At 43.5% G+C, this 16,607-nt stretch overlaps 1 protein-coding gene across 2 annotated transcripts; it reads left to right on the top strand.

The window, feature by feature from the left end:
• Positions 1–206: 206 nt before the first annotated feature.
• On the top strand, positions 207–16,411 carry GSTA4 (glutathione S-transferase alpha 4). Of its 2 annotated transcripts, XM_004771864.3 has the most exons (7): positions 207–308; positions 1,353–1,457; positions 9,038–9,089; positions 10,675–10,807; positions 11,629–11,770; positions 13,270–13,401; positions 15,824–16,411. In XM_004771864.3, exons 2-7 carry the CDS (start codon positions 1,371–1,373, stop codon positions 15,944–15,946), a joined length of 669 nt encoding a protein of 222 aa, XP_004771921.1. In that variant the 5' UTR covers positions 207–308; positions 1,353–1,370; the 3' UTR covers positions 15,947–16,411. The 2 variants fall into 2 exon arrangements, with proteins under 2 accessions (XP_004771921.1, XP_044927028.1); XM_045071093.1 differs by lacking the exon at positions 9,038–9,089.
• Positions 16,412–16,607: the final 196 nt, after the last annotated feature.

The raw sequence follows: 16,607 nt of genomic DNA, 5'->3' as shown, positions 1-16,607 counted from the left end.
CCTTATCCATACCTGATCTCTAAAAGACCTTTTCTAACTAAAGTTGTAATCTAACCAACACTTTAAGGCCATTTTATAGCTCGCAAAGCAAAAATTTCTTTTGAAACGTGCTTGAATTTGGGCTGTTTTCATTGTATCCAGAATGCCTTGCAGATGGGTGGGGCATGCTAAACATTGCGGGCCCTATTGGTGAAACTTCCCGGAGCCTCGCCCATCCGAGCGCCTTCTGGCGGCCAACCCCGCCCGCCTCGCTGCAGACCGCTCGCCGAGCGCTTTGTGCAGCTCCGGGTGCTCCGAGCGGACTTCAGGTCTGTCTCCCTCCTGCCGCCCCTCTCTCCTCGCCGCGTTTCTCCTCCCCTCCGCTCCTCGGCCCCAAACCTCCTACTCCATCGTCCGTCGCAACTCTCCCCAGCTCCCCATTCAGTCCTTCTCGTCTCCCTCCCTCCGGTCCCTTTGGCGCTTCCGCCCCCATCTGGGCTGACGTGGGCTCCTTGGCTGGGGCTGGGGTCATTCTTGGCTCCGAGTGCGTATTATTTTTATTAACGCGTTCTGCGGAGTCTGAATCCACGGTTTCAGTGGGCGACTCGCGCGGATCCTCCCGAAGCCCGGGTGTAGCGTGGGCTGAGCGGGGACCGGAGTAGCCCAGGACTCTGGTTTCGGGTGGCCGAGCCCTTGGCCTGGGCGCATTCCGAAGGTGGGAGGCGCAGCTCCCAGCTGGGGCGGGGGATGTGCGGGACCCGGGCCGGGGTGGGGAGAAGCTACCAGGCTGGACAGGGGACGCGCGTTTTGCAGACAATAGTATCGCGCGGCCCGTCCACCTCCGCGTTGCTGTGATGACCAAGTAAGATGCTGCTGTGCTGTGAGAGCGCGAATTCTTGCCAGGGTTCCGAAGGGTGCACGCTTCCCCGCGCCCCCCCGCGTCTTGCCTCTCCAGCCCGAGTCTGGAAAATTTTAAATTTTCAAGGTCAAAGTATATGACGTTCTGAATCTATGAAGTACCTTACTGCTGGCACAAATGTCTGTATAACCCATGTCCCCAGCTTCCCAAGATCCAGAATCAGGAATCATAAGTAGACACGGTATGAAAACCAAGGTGGTTGTTTCTTTTAGTATTTGGAAATGGTGGTAGGTTTTTATGGAGTGAGGGAAAACGCAGTCATTTCCATTTAAAAAAAAAAAAAAAAAAAAGCGAAAAACCCCACCAAAACCCGATTTCCTGTGCCAAAATCCTGAATATTCATTTAGTCCGTGAGCGCCGAATTGAAGACAGGACGCAAGACTGCTCGTTTAGGAGGAGCTGCGCATTTGTTTTTTGTTTGGTTTTGTTTTTGTTTGGTTTTGGTTTTTTCCAGAAAGCCTGAAAGGCCATCATGGCAGCGAAGCCCAAACTCCACTACCCTAATGGAAGAGGCCGGATGGAATCCGTAAGATGGGTTTTAGCTGCCGCCGGAGTCGAGGTACCCTATATGCTGTTTCTTCACAGATTTGTCGTACAACTTTGAGACTTTTGAGGAAAACATCAATGGCGGAGTCCTGTTCTCACTCTCTCCCCCCTAACACAGACAGGCTTCGTTGAGTCAGAAGACGCCCTCCTTGCCAGGGTTATTTTTCTTTACAAATGGAATGTGGTCGATGGAATTTTATTTTACTTTAGACTTTTACGTAATCATTAGCTTCTGATCTGCCACCAGTAAGAATTTATTAATAAGGAGGAAAGGAATGAACCTGAAATTTGCCAGTGATGACTTTTGTTAATTAACACAATCTGTAGGGTAAATTTCCTCTTCACTTAAATGGCTTCTAACCGGTAGCCTTCTTGTCTGTCTGCCTCTGGTGTAGGCTTTGACCCACAGTGTTTTTATCTTTCTTTTTGTTCTCTTAGCTTCTTATTTATGGAAATGTTCCAGTTGGTACAGAGGTTGAGAAAACATTGCCACACATTTCCCCTCATCCAGTTTCAATAGTCATTTGCTTTAAAACGCTGTTCTGCTCTCCTCCATCTCCTCCATTTGAGTTTGTGGGAATATTTTAAAGCAAAATCCAAGCATCATATCCTTTCATCAGTGATGAGTGTTTCAGTTTTTATCTGTAAAAGATGAGGATTTTAAAACGCAACCACAATACCGCAATCACACCCAACAAAATTAACAATTCCTTATTAATATCTGAAGAGTCTGATTGTCTCAAACAGGTCTTTTTATAGTAAGTTTATTCCAGCCTGGATCTAAATCACGCCCACACATTGCATTTGGTTATGTTTCTTTCAGTATTTTTAAAATCTGTCACAGTTTCCTCTGCATTTTTAAAAAATAAACTTTATGTATATTTGGGAATAATTTTAAATATATAGTGAAGACAGTGCCTGTAATGGCGACTGAGTCTTCCCTAATGATATCATCTTAGGTAATCATGTCAAAACTAAGAAGTTGACATTGGTGCCCAACTACGCTGCAGACTATTTGAATTTAATGAGTTTTTCCAATCATGTCCTTTACTGTTGTTGGATCCAACATTATACTCAGTCACTATGTTTCCTTAAGTCTCTCTCAATATCACAGTTCCTCAGTCTTTTTTTTATTTCATGATGTTGACAGTTTTGAAAACTACTGATCAGAATTTTTGTAGAACTCCCTGGTTTGGGTTTGTTTGTTTTCTCATGATTGTGCTGGGGTTTGGGACTTGGGGGAAGACTAGCACAGAAGTCAAGTGCCCTTCTCATTGCATCATATTAGGGGTGATATTAACATGAGTTATCCCTGGTGCTGTTAACCTTGGTCAGTTGGCTAAGGTCATGTCTGCCAGGTTTCTTCATTGTAAAGGGATTATTTTCCCCTTTATTATTTCCAAACAAGTCATTAAGTTCAACTCAAACTCAAAAGGACAGGCATTAAACCCCACCTCCTGGAGGGGGAGGCATCTGCATTTAGAATTCTTACATAAGAGAGATTTTTTTTTTTCTTCTCCTTTATCTAGTTAAGCATTTCTTTATATCAGTACGGACGTAAGTATATAGCATTTATTTTATGCTTCGTGTTATAATCCAATAATGTTTTCTTGCCCAAATCATCCCATTTTGGCCATTTGCTGTTTCGGGTTGGCTCCACGGCTCCCGCTCTCTTTCTTTTCTTACCCTTCAGCTCTCTTTTACGTTTCTGGCACTTCAGGACACTCCAGGCTCTTTTATCATCCTTGCCCTGGCCCTAGAATCTGGTATTTCTCCAAGGAATCCTGGTCCCTTTTGCCGGCAAGTGGTTTTAGCAACTAAGAACTGAGTGCCAAGTGTCTGTATTTGTTTTCATGCCATTTCTTTGTGGAAGAAACTGTCCTATAGAATTTCCCCCATTCTGGATTTGGCTGCCTTACCCTCATTTTAACATATTCTTCTCTTCCTGTATCTCCTGTTAACTGCTAGTTGAACCCAGAGCTGTCATCATGTCTCATTTTTTCTCTCTAAACCTTTTTTTTCCCTTTTTTTTTGCCTGCCAGACTCCATCATAGGGATACTGTAAACATGTGTTTATTACACAGCATCAAGGGATGCCTGATGTCTGTCTCCCTTTCAGAAGAGCTGGGCTTGATCACCATGTTCCAGAGATGTCAGCCTGGTCCACACATTGCAAAATCTCCTCCATTACCTTCTCAACTAGTGGTTTTAGCATCTATTTTTCATCACCATTGTTAGGGATTACAAAATGGTGATTTTTCTGTTTCTATGAGTGTATCTGAATTTATTAACTGTGTTTCTCTTACAAAGAGTAATTTTTTAAAAAGATTTTATTTATTTATTTGACAGAAATCACAAGCAGGCAGAGAGAGAGGAGGAAGCAGGCTCCCTGCCGAGCAGAGAGCCTGATATGGGGCTCCATCCCAGGCCCCTGGGATCATGACCTGAGCTGAAGGCAGAGGCTTTAACCCACTGAGCCACCCAGGTGCCCCACAAAGAGTAATTATTTTTTAAAAGATTTTATTTATTTATTTTACAGACAGAGATCACAAGTAGGCAGAGAGGCAGGCAAAGAGAGAGGAGGAAGCAGGCCCCTTGCTGAGCAGAGAGCCCAGTGTGGGACTTGATCCCAGGACCCCATATCACGATCCCAGCAGAAGGCAGAGGCTTTAACCCACTGAGCCTCCCAGGTGCCCCCAAAGAGTAATTTTTTTTTTTTAAAGATTTTATTTATTTATTTGACAGACAGAGATCACAAGTAGGCAGAGAAGCAGGCAGAGAAAGATGAGGAAGCAGGCTACCCGCTGAGCAGAGAGCCCGATGCGGGGCTCGATCCCATGACCCTGGGATCATGACCTGAGCCGAAGGCAGAGGCTTTAACCCACTGAGCCACCCAGGCGCCCCCCAAAGAGTAATTTTTAATTCCCTTGAAGTACAGTTCATATGGGAAAGATCAGGTAAATGCTTGATGTAGTCTCTTCATCAATTTTCAGAATACTTGGTCGTTACCCGAGCAACCTCCAAAGATGCTAAATGAGGGTTGTTGGGTTTGAGGCTTTGTGCTTTGTTTGGTTGGGTTGGGTTTTGATTTCTTTGCTTTTTTTTTTTTTTTTAAGGAATTTTACTTATTTATTTATTTGTCAGAGCAAGAGAGAGAGCACAAGTAGGCAGAGTGGCAGGCAGAGAAAGAGAGAGAAGCAGTCTGCCCGCTGAGCAGGGAGCCCAGTGTGGGGCTTGATCCCAGGATCCTGGGATCATGACCTGAGCCGAAGGCAGCGGTTAATCAACTGAGCCACCCAGGCATCCCTTTGTGTATCATTCTAACTCACTGTACAGTGTGTTATAATTTGCTAAATTAGTTAATACCATTTTTATGTATGAATTCTGACTTCTGACTTTTCTTGGTAAGTCTGAAGAGCTGATGGTATTAGGTCCTCGTTTTCAGAGGGCAGTAATTGCTAAATCTGAGTAAGGAAGGACTGCCACTGTAGATGGACCTTTCTAGTTGATCACGCTCCCCATCATTTCCCTGTTGTCTCAGGATAGATTTTCTAGTTGTGTTAAGGGGTGAGTGAAAAAATTCTTGGTGTTCCATGTCCTGAACCTGGTTGGCTTATTGATGTCACCTGTCTTGCCCCTGTGTGTTTCTGAGTTTTAAGTTCTGGCTTATTTAAGAGGTTTGCAATGGGTGTCTTACTTGTGTGTTTAATATAATCCTTTGCCAAACCCTCTCTTTCCCACCTTCCTACTCCCCTATTCCTCCTACTCCCCTGTGTATGTGTCAGGATTCTTGGTGACAGCAGTAGTAAAACCAACCCTAAGTAAGTTAAAACAACAACAACAACAACAACAACAAAACAAAACATGGGTCCCATGACCAGTCACAGCGGGCAGACAGGTGAGGTAGAGTATTGGCCCAGCGGGTCCCAAGCCCACCCTTCCGACCTGTGTGGAGGGAACTAGATTAGCCTCCCTTACTAGGGGCCGGCCACATGGTTTATAGAAGCCATTCCCCAAAGATAGTACTGGTACGAGACCTCCATCCAAAAAGCACATGTTTAGTTAAGCACACAGATCTGAACAGTTGTGGAGGACGTGCTGGCAGCCCACTGGGTAAGTTCATGGTTCCCAGTGTCGCAGCGCTGGGTTGAGCCTGTCCTGTAAAGCACACACATCTGAGTCACTCGGTAACCAAAACCTGCTGAAAGGCAGCCCACCTGATTCGGACACTCGGCATCCTCGCTCTCAGTCAGTGGCTTTGGGTCCACAGATGTTGCTCTCTGCTCCCTGCCAAGTGTTGCTTCATTGCTGCTTGGGGCTTAAATTACCTGAAGACCCCCACCCCCAGAAACCCAGTCCAACCCCCCTGGGTAAGAGGGAGAGTGACACATATAAAAGAAGACTCAAGTGCTACAAACTCCTCATTCAGGGTTTCTGGGCCCTTCATGTAAAACTGACAGTGTGGATCAGGGAGTGATAAGCAGGAAAGCAGGTCTGCAGAATATCCCACTGGAAGGGTACCCTGGTTAGGGAGCAAAGGCCACTGATTGTGTAGATAGAAATCGAGACACAGTGTCTGTCCTTGAAGCCTCGCACAATACTGGAGTCACCAAGCTCCCTCCAAGGTCTGCCTTGTGATTTTTTTCTTCCCTCTCCCATCGTCTCCTCGACCTGCACTTCCGTGCTGGCTTCTTACTGAACCCGTTTTATAAAGCTGGGGACAGAGTGTCCCTGGTGAGAGATCACACACATCTTGCATGATGTTCCCAAGAAGTCAGAAGCCAGAATCAGAACGCTTGAGAAAGATTGGCTTTAAGAAATGTGCGTTTCTAGCCTCAACTGTGTATCTCCAAAGAGTGGGCTTGAGTTCTGACACACACGCATATACACAGAATGCACACGCATCAACGTACACACATGCACATTTTCCTATATGCTTTAAATGATCGTGGTTATAAAAGTTTGCAAGGTGTAGTATGGCGGGAGTACTACCTGCACTACGTCTGGCTTTGCACCAGCAAAAAAAAAAATGGCCTGAACAATTTTTTTTTTTAAGATTTTATTATTTATTGGAGAGGAAGAGGGAGAAGCAGGCCCTCCACGGAGCAGGGAGCCCGATGAGGGATTCAATCCCAGGACCCCGAAATCATGACCCAAGCGGAAGGCAGGTGCCCTGGTGCCCTGTCCTGAACATTCTTGCCCAGAGGTTGCTGCTCAGGGGGCACCAGGTGGTGTTCCTGCCAGACCCCTCTAACACCACAAGGTATGGCTTCTGCTACTTCTGCGAGTAGCAGAAGCCATACCTATACCCCATTATCTGGGTTCAACCCCCTATCAGGTGGTTGAGCCAGAAGAGGGGAGGATTGCTGATTTGTGCTAATCAGCTCTGCCCCTCCCCAGGACGATTCGGGGGAGAAACACGGGGACAGACATGGGTGGGGAGTTGTCAGGGGACTTGGTGAGAGGAGGTCTCCCCTTCCGGACATGAAGCACATTACTGCATTAAGGCACTTTTTTTTTTTTTTTTTTAATGTCCAAGAAGAGGAACATGCTTCCACCATTTCTTTTCCCCCCAGCTTTTTAATTTGAAAACTTTCAAACCTACAGAAAAGTTGTGATAGGATAATGGGCACCTTTGAACTCAGTGCACTAATTGTTAACATTTTGCTACATTTGCTTTCTCCCCCGTGCCCCACCCCTGCCCCTGCCTTGCTTTCTTTTCTTTTTTTTTTTAATCAACCATGTGAAGGAAGTTGTAGACATCAACATGTATTTTCCTCCTAAGAAAAAGTAATTGTGCTAATAACCACAGTATCATTGTCACAACTAATAAAACTAATACTAATTTTATTTGTATTGATCCATATGATCCGGTATATGATCCATATTGAAAAGTTCCATACTGTCCCCCAGATGTCTATATTCCTGTTATCTGTGTAGCAGTTTTAACTGCTACTCCCCTTCCCTGCCCCCAATATCCAGGACCTAATCGGGATTCAGGTGTTTGGTTATTTTGTCTCTTAAGTCTGTTTTCATCTAGAATAGTATCTATTTTTTATCCTTTTTTCCTCCCATACCCTTGTCTTAGAAGAAGTGTGTAAAGAAGAAAGTGACTCTTTTGTATGAACTTGGAAACCAAATTCCATAAAGAAGAATTATCTGAGGAGGGGTGCCTGGCTAAAGTTGAAATCTCTTATTTTATTTATTTTGGCTTTTTTTTTTTTTTTTTTTTTTGAGACACAGTGAGAGAGGAAACATAAGCAAGGGGAGTGGGAGAGGGAGAAGCAGGCTTCTCACTGAGCAGGGAACCCGATGTCGGGCTCGATCCCAGGACCCCGAGATCAGGACCTGAACCGAAGGCAGGCGCTTAACAACTGACCACCCTGAAATCTCTTTTAAATAAAGATTTGTCCTTGGATGATGGAGCTCAAGTTTTCATTCAAGAAGTGAATGGAAGTCTAGAAAAGGAGAGCCATAAGTGGTCAGGAGGTCAGGGAATGGCAGGAGGTCAGGGAATGGCAGAGGCAAGTCCCTCAAACCTGCTATTCTGAAACCTTGCACACCCAGGAGAGGCTTAAACACAAAATAAATTGTTGTTTAAAAATTTTATTTACTGGAGAGAGAGAGAGCATGAGCAGAGGGGAGACTCAGAGGGAGAGGGAGAAGCAGACTCCCCGCAGAGCAGGGAGGCCAACATGAGGCTTATCCCAGGACCCTGGGATCATGACCCAAGCTGAAGGCAGACGTTAACCTACTGAGCCACCCAGGTGCCCCCAAAACAAGTTTTCTATAGTTTTGAAAGAGTCAGCCGATTTGTTACAGAGTACCCCACATCCTGCACATGCCTGATTTTCACTTTGCATTTAGATCTGGGTCACAGTGTTAACCGTGCCCTTCTCATTGGGTCACAGCAGGAAGCACACAACATATCCGTGTCCCCCAGTGGGGAACTAAGTTTGATCACTTGGTTAGATAGATGGTGAGATCTCCAGATCCTTCCACCACAAAGCTACATTTTTCCTTTCTCATAATTAGCTTGCAGGATGAGACTTCAAGGTTGTTTGAACATTCTCCACCTTTATAACTCAGTGATTTCAGCATCCTTCTGGATCCTTATCAGAATCAGTTGTAGATTACAGATTGGTGATATCCTTATTTTATCATTGATTAGCACTAATTCTTCCGTAAAAAAGAACTTTCCCTTCCACCTTTTTGAGTATCATCACGTAAGAACACAGGGATTTTTTGTTGTTGCTACTGGTATGTGTAATGATCCCTAAGTGACATTACTCTTCTGATGCTTGAATTGTCCCAGGCTTGCCTAGGGACTCCTCCTCAAGTAGGGTCCTGCATGCCTTTGCCATATCTTACCGGTCTTTGAGCTCGTCTTTGCTTTCTAATCTACCAGCAACAACCTTTTCTCCAAGGAGTCCTGGTTGCTTTTAGTGGGAAACCAAGATGTGGGTGCTAAGTGTGCTCATTCTCTCTGCTTCTGAGACAGTTTGACTTGATATTTTCAGTCCTGATCCTATAGTGACCTATGCCTTCTTGGGGTGGGGGGCGGGTATCTTTTTTTTTTTTTTTTTAATTTAGTTTGATGAAGAATTCTTAGAAACAAAAGAACAGTTGCAGAAGTTGCAGGATGGTGAGTATGGAAATGAAACAACTGTTGGTAATACTGATTTTTCCTCCAGGTTTTCTCTTTAAAAGATTTATTTTTAGAGCCTGTGCATGTGTGCATGCAACTGGGGAAGGGGAGGGACAGAGAGAGAGGGAGAGAGAGAATCCTAAAGCTGACTCCTTGAGCTGAGCATGATATGATGCCCAGTTTAGGGCTTGACCTCACAACCCTGAGATCAGGACTGAGCCAAAATCAAGAGTCGGACACTCAAGTGACTGCGCCGCCCAGGTGCCCCAATAATGATTTTAAGAACTGATTTTTATGTGGAAGGGCAAAAATGCTGACACGAACACTCAGAGCAATATCCTAAAACCAAAGGAGAGAAAGAACTGAAATTGCCAGTAAATCACTTTTAGGCAGTAATTCCCTGAGAGCTGAAGGGAGTGAACCGTTAGGTAAACAGCTCTTCTCCATCCCTTTTTCCTCTTCCTGCCCTCCTCTGACTACTCCGTCCCCTCTTTTTTGCTCTCCTTCAACCCTTCCCTCATTTTCATATTCCATACCTCACTTCTTCCAAATTGTCTGGGGCACCAGTGTTTGCTTGAAGTATACAGCCACAAGTCCCCATTTATACTGGGCCGCCTTTCTGTGGTGCATAGCAGACAGCAATGAACTCAGTGAAAGGCCTCCCTTAAACTCCTGGTCGGCCCCACTCCCACCATGCGTGCCCAGGCTCTGTAAGGAATACCCAGCAACTGTAAGTAGCCTCCCTCCCAATCATCAGCAGGGTGTCTCGGCCCAACTAAAGGCTCCCAAGCGAGGGACCAGTTGCAGTAGCAGCCTTCATACCTAACAGTGGCCTGATGTCACTGGGCATTGTGCGGAGTACCCATCTCCCCCAGACCCTCAGGTACCGTCCCAATCCTTGAGCCCCTTGAAGACTGGGCTAGATCCTATATTTGCCTCTCTGCAAATATAAACAGCAAACCTTAATACAGGTTTGTTGGAGAAAGCAATAGGCTGCTGTCGATCACTGACAGTGAACTTGGTTGTACATGGTCTGTGGCTAGGGCGTGCATGAATGCCAGTTGGTGACTTTGGTTTTATGCTCAGATTTTCTAAAACTGTGCCATCAGTAGAACATTCTACAGCAGTGGAAACATCCTGTTCTCAGTTCAGTGTAGTAGTCGCTAGCCACTTGTGTCTACTCAGCGCTTGAAATGTGTCAAACAGCGCTTGAAATGTGTCAAACATGCTTAAGGAATGGAATTCTAAATTTTTCAGAATTTTGATTACATGTAGGTTTCGCTAGACACATGCACCTGCTGGCGGCCGTGTTGGCCAAGGCAGCTCTGCAGAAATATCTTCACTGCATTCCCCCCTGCCCCTTGCCCCAGTGGGTAAGTATTTCCCCCCGCAGTGAAAAATGAAAAAGGAAGGTTTAGAACAGTGCTGGTTTTCAGGCTTCTTTGAGGGTTCATTGTGCTCCCCTGAATGAAGTTGAAGTTATCCGGGAGTTTTACATGGGTCCCTTTTCATACGGTTGGGCTTGGTTGGGGGCACGGGGACAGGGAAAAGATCAGTATTAACTCTGGGTCTCCATTCTTAGGTAACCACCTGCTGTTCCAACAAGTGCCAATGGTTGAAATTGACGGGATGAAGTTGGTGCAGACCCGAAGCATCCTTCACTACATAGCAGATAAACACCACCTCTTCGGCAAGGATCTCAAGGAGAGAACCCTGTACAGTGTCCCATCTCAAGTGTCCTTGCTTGTCATTCACTGATACCTCAGCTGATTAGCAGTCTCTACAGCATGACCGTCTCCTTTGTGCCTTGTATCGTTAGTGTAAATGGGGAAGAATCAGTACAGAGGGTCTGGGTAAAACGAAAGAGAAGAATTGAGTTCAGATGCTGGATCCTCTCTCTGGGGTGTGATTGTTTCAGGTTTCAGCATTTTTCAGTGCTTCGATGCTGCTTTTTACTTTCCTTGCAAATTTATTATCACAAAGCATGAAGAACAGGAAGCTGCTATGCCATTATTCAAGGCCAGGGATACTGTGCCTTGATTATAATTTTGATTATATTTTTAAACGCAAAGCCTGGTCCTTGTACCTCCTAAGATGTGTGATCTAGGGCGAGGTGCTGGGTTCCACAGTCCCACCGCGTGTCCCACGCAGTGTACAGATAGCGCATACCTAATGATGTTATCGGAGTCCATGAAATAATGGGTGTAGAACATTTAGCACACCAAGCAGTCCATAAATGATACCCATTATTTTTATAAATCTGAAATTCCACCCACACCAAGCATGGGTACTAGAGTAAGGGTAGGGGCCCAGGAGAGGGGGAATGTCCTGATTCTTGTGCTTACTGATTTGTGACGGATTTTTCTGAATTACCACTAGAATTGACTTTGCATCTTTGCTCTTGGAGGCAGATATAGGTGAATGCTTCTGGGTTGCCAGAATCTTAAGAAAAAAGCACTCTGAATTCTCAGTCGTGGAAGCCGATGAGTTCAAAGAAGGGTAAACTGAGGAAACTTTCATTTTGTTTTGTTTTAAGGATTGACATGTACGTGGAGGGAACACTAGATCTGCTGGAACTGATTATCATGCATCCTTTTCTAAAACCAGATGACCAACAAAAGGAAGTGGTTAACATGGCCCAGAAAGCTATAATTAGATACTTTCCTGTGTTTGAAAAGGTAGGTGGCAGAGAAGCCTGTGAGCACAGCCTAATCAGATGACAAAGGGAGGTGACGGTAGCCATCAGCACAAAGCAGGGATGTTTTGGAGCCCCTCAGATGCTCCTTGGGCCGTATTATTCAAGAAGCCTGGGGAGAATACGGGTTCACCCCATGTGTGCGTTACTGTCCTTACATTCACCATGAGCCCACCCTGTGGGTTCAGAAGAGCAGAAACTACCTAATTCCTTCCTTCTTTCATCCCACAAACCTTTGTGGAATAGCCGTTGTGTGTCAGATATCCTACCTGATGGTTCGAGGTGATGAGAAGACCATTGTTTTGTTTCTCTTCCCTTTGCTCTTTTTGTTTCCTGTTTTTTTATTTTCCTTGTCTTATTAATAATATATCTGCTTTTCTGAGCCTTAGAGTCTTTTTCTCCATGGAGAGGAATGGTTTTCAATGTTTCCATTAAAAAAAGAAGTACAAACGTAGGGAATTGGTAGATTCCTCTGGCCATCTTTATGGAATTAGATTTAAGAAGGAGAGGTATTTTCTGGGTTTTTCCATTGCTTGGTGTAATGGTCTCTTGCCCACAGGCACTTGGTGAATGTAAAATATGATAATGTAGAAATGTGGGTGTGATGAGGGAGGAGCAGGTGGCTTGGTGAGGTTGCAGACTAAGGTGGGGCTCCTCCCAACACATCAGCTACAAACTGTTATCCCTTTGACACATAGTGGAATGGAATCCCAGGCAGCTTGAGGGACACTCCTAAGGTGGGGAGCTAGAGCTGGACAGGCTTCAGACTATAATTCTGGATTCATGTGCTCTCCCAGTCCGGCTTCAGTAGCTCTATTTGACTGGGAGTTTATGGAGAGCCCCTGTCAGACACACAGACACACACACACACACACACGCACGCACACTCATGGGCATCCAAGAGTTCACTGCAAAGAAGATCCTCACTTCTCTAGCACTGTTCCTTTCTTCTCCTCCATTATCATCTATTCCCATGTATCTCTGAACTTACATGCTCTCAAAATGGGCGTCCAGATGAGCTCTGGAAGATAGGGAAAGAAGCCTACTTTTTTAATCGTCATGTCTAGTTAATGACCGAGTCCTGATGTTTACAGAAACACAGAGCTGCCAAGTGACATGAGACTCCTTGAAGGGAACCTGTTGCTCACATCACATCCCCCAGCCTCCTGAATTTGTCACCTGTAATTCATTTCTGTAGGTACATTTATGGAATGAGTGTATCCTTTTGAAGCTCTGGATGCTAAATCCAGAATTAGTATTTTCTTCCCCTTCTCCCCTTCAGTGTTCATTCTGATATGAAGCAGATATATTATGGTAGTTCTGTTTCTATACCCAGTGTGCATTTTCTTTCTGTCTGATATAGGGAGCCTCCTCTTAGTTGATATTACTTATAAAATACTCAGATACTACACTGATTCAACAGTTTCATCAGTTTTGCCATGTAAAGTATTGTAAGCAATGCAAAACATTTGTATCCTGTAGGTTTTAAGAGATCATGGGCAAAGGTTTCTCGTTGGTAACGAGCTGAGCCTTGCAGATGTGATTCTACTACAAACCATTTTGGCTCTAGAAGAGAAAATCCCCAATATCCTGTCTGCATTTCCTCATCTCCAGGTAAATATAAACCATGTTTTAGAACATTGGCCCAAAACTCTTGGGCCTTCCTTCAGTGTCTGTTGATTGGTTGGCTGGGATGTGTTTGTACTTTTTTAGATTCTAGTTCGTGAAATGGTTTTTCTGGTCCCCAGATCTTTAGAGCTAAAAGATCACATACCTGTGCAAGGGATTTTAGCTTCGTTTTGTTTCATAACTACACTCTTGAAACAAACTCCATACACAGTTTGCCAGTAAGGCTTTCCTTAGTGGTAATTGCAGGGATGAGGGATTCCTCCTCTGTCTGTGCTGTGTATATACAGACAGGAGGGCTTGAGGGTCAGTACCCAAAACAGTCTTATCATCAGGGTGTGGCTCCCAGTCTCAGAAATACTGTGCTCTCCAACTGGAAACATTCCAGCCTGAGTTCTGGGAGTTGATCAGTGACATGCAAAGAGTTCCCACCATTCCCCTTCCCAGAAATTCCAAGGAGAGACTTGCATGTGGCTCCGCTTATTTCTCAGTATTATTCTACTAAGATTGATCATAGAACTTCAAAGAAGCGGAGGGCTTTATTTTTTTGTTTTTTGGTTTTTTTTTAAGATTTTCTTTATTTATTTGTCAAAGAGTGTGAGCATGTATACACACAAGTGAGGGGAATGGCAGGTAGAGGAAGAAGTAGGCTCCTTGCTGAGGAGGGCACTGTAGTCATTGACTATATTCCCTGTGCTGTACATTTCATTCTTAGGATTTATTCATCCCATAATTGGAAGCATATACCTCCCACTCCACCCATTTTGCCCATCCCTCTACTCCTCTCTGGCAACCATCAGTTTGTTCTCTGTATTTATGTGTCTGTTTGTTTTGTTTTTTAAATTCCACATGTAAATGAAATCAAGATACTTGTCTTCCTCTGACTTATTTCCCTGAGTATCATACCTCTGCGTGCATCCATGTTGTCACAAATGGCAAAATTTCATTCTTTTTTATGGTCGAGTAATGTTCCTGTGTGTGCGTGTGTGTGTGTGCGTGTGTGTGTGTGTGTGTGTGTGTACCACATCTTCCTTATCCATCTGTCTGTGGTTGGACACTTAGGTTGCTTCCATAATTTGGCTATAAATTAGACCACAATAAACATAGGAGTGCATATATCTTTTCAAATTAGTGTTTTCATTTTCTTTGGGTAAATACCCAGTGATAGAATTACTAGATGGTATATTTCTACTTTTAATTTTTTGAGGAACTTCCATACCATTTTCCATAGTTACTGCACCTAAATACAGTTTATTTTTTATTTTTTTAATTTTTATTTTTCTAAATACAGTTTTAATTAAAGGACTTCAGAATCTAATGCCAGGCCTGAATTGAATTAAAGGGTCATTCATTCCTGCATTTAATCATTGATTAAAGGTTATTAAAGGATATTTTAAAAAGTCAGAATTCACAAAAATTTTATTAGACATAACAAATAATGAACCTTGGGTAATTCTTGAAATGATAAATCCTATAGAACAAGCTTCTAAATATTGGTACAGTATTGATAAAAGAGAAATTTGTCATTTAAATAGCTTTGACATAATTATTAGCTTTTGTCGGTATTAGCAATATATATATGTATGTTTGTGTATCTTTGTGTGCATGCTTAAGGCTGTGCTTTGTACATTATAGACATTTAATAAATAGTAGTTTTTTGAATAAATGACTTCTTTGAAAAATTTAACTAGAGTAATTATATTTGATGGATATACACTTCTTCCTATGGTTGAAAAATATTGCTAGATCAAACAGACTTCTATCTCAATTTCTGAGAATTGGTAAGGTTTGACACTGAATGGACAATGTGATTTCCCTCAGTATGGTTTACATAAACATCTGGTGTCTGGTGTCTGAACCCTAAGCCATTAAAAAATGCAACTGGCTATCTCCCACACATACCCAGAAAGAGGATTCATTTGCTAATAGGGGTAAAAAAGTACAAGGAAGCTGAATTTTAAAAAAGAGAGTGAAGTGTGCTATATGATGACCTTTTGAAGTACTTTTATTTATATGGCTTGTGCATTTTCTCTGAGTAGATCAATATATTTAAGGTAGTGATTTTTCCTTCCTTTTTCCTCTTAAGCAAGCATTATAATCCTAATCTAAGCATCTTTAAAAATTTTTTTAATCTCTGAAAAAAATTCACATGTTGGTCTGAACGTGAGGTTTGCGTACATAAAGCCTGGTCTAGATCCCAGCCATTGTGGACCAAAATCGTCAACAGTCCACACCAAGAAATCAGATCCCAAGCAGATGCTGGATTACATTTCCAGTTGGGTTCCTGTAACAAATACTTCTCGAACAGATTTTTTCATGGACCATTTTACACAACCGTATTTTTACAGTTACCTTTGCTTTCACATTACCTTTGCTGTTAACCTCGAACTGTTGTGCTTTCCTTTTACAGGAGTTCACAGTGAAAATAAGTAATATCCCTACAATTAAGAAATTTCTGGAACCTGGCAGCAAGAAGAAGCCTCCTCCTGATGACATCTACGTGAGAACGGTCTACAACATCTTTATGCCATAAAACATCTGTGAGTGAGAGCTAGCGCCTAGAGATTTCTGTGTCCACAGTAGAATCTTAATTGATGCCCTGATCCCAGCTCTGTCATGGTGCTATGTATAACCTTTCCTTAATTGGGTCTTTCATACCAAGATCTTTTCTAGAAACATTCATTGACCTTTTGTTTTGTCCGGTGAATAATTGTTAACACCGCTTTTTCCTGAAAGCCTTTTCGGAGAGGCTGGCATTTCAGTTAGATCTGATGTGGTGACTCATTTCCTGACAACTAAGCTGGGCAGGACCTTGTGTTCTCCCTTGAGCTTCTCCCCCCCTTCTTCTTATCCCTTTCTAAAAGCCCTCCAGTCTCTTCCTGATTTTTGGTGTTTAATGACAACAGAATATCTAGTGAATAATTCTTCTCAGCTATAATAAATCTGTGGTAGTAATGAAGGCAGTCAATATTAGCCAAAATAAAGAATTTACAAATCACTGCCCTGTTGCCAGAATTTTTTTTATTAATTTTTTGGTAATCTGTAACATATTCCCATGGTTCAGAAGTCAAGAGGGCATAAGAGGGTGTAGAGTTGGAAGTGGTCTTTTCGGCCCTGCCCCCCAGCTGCACGGTTCTGCTCCCCACAGAACATAGTTATTGTTTGTATATCCCTCCAGTTGTATTTGATGCACG

Source organism: Mustela putorius, unplaced genomic scaffold (assembly GCF_011764305.1).
Source record: "Mustela putorius furo isolate JIRA1106 unplaced genomic scaffold, ASM1176430v1.1 tig00003983_pilon_pilon_pilon, whole genome shotgun sequence".
Classification (NCBI taxonomy): domain Eukaryota; kingdom Metazoa; phylum Chordata; class Mammalia; order Carnivora; family Mustelidae; genus Mustela; species Mustela putorius.
Note: the sequence above shows the minus strand (reverse complement) of the source record. Positions and strands in the feature narration are given on the sequence as shown.

Bases quoted from the DNA above. Each gene is read 5' to 3' on its own strand.
- GSTA4 (XM_004771864.3), top strand. From the start codon at position 1,371: ATGGCAGCGAAGCCCAAACTCCACTACCCTAATGGAAGAGGCCGGATG. The intron at 1,458-9,037 runs GTACCCTATATG...TTTTTAATTTAG, and splicing joins TAGCTGCCGCCGGAGTCGAG to TTTGATGAAGAATTCTTAGA. The intron at 11,771-13,269 runs GTAGGTGGCAGA...TGTATCCTGTAG, and splicing joins ACTTTCCTGTGTTTGAAAAG to GTTTTAAGAGATCATGGGCA.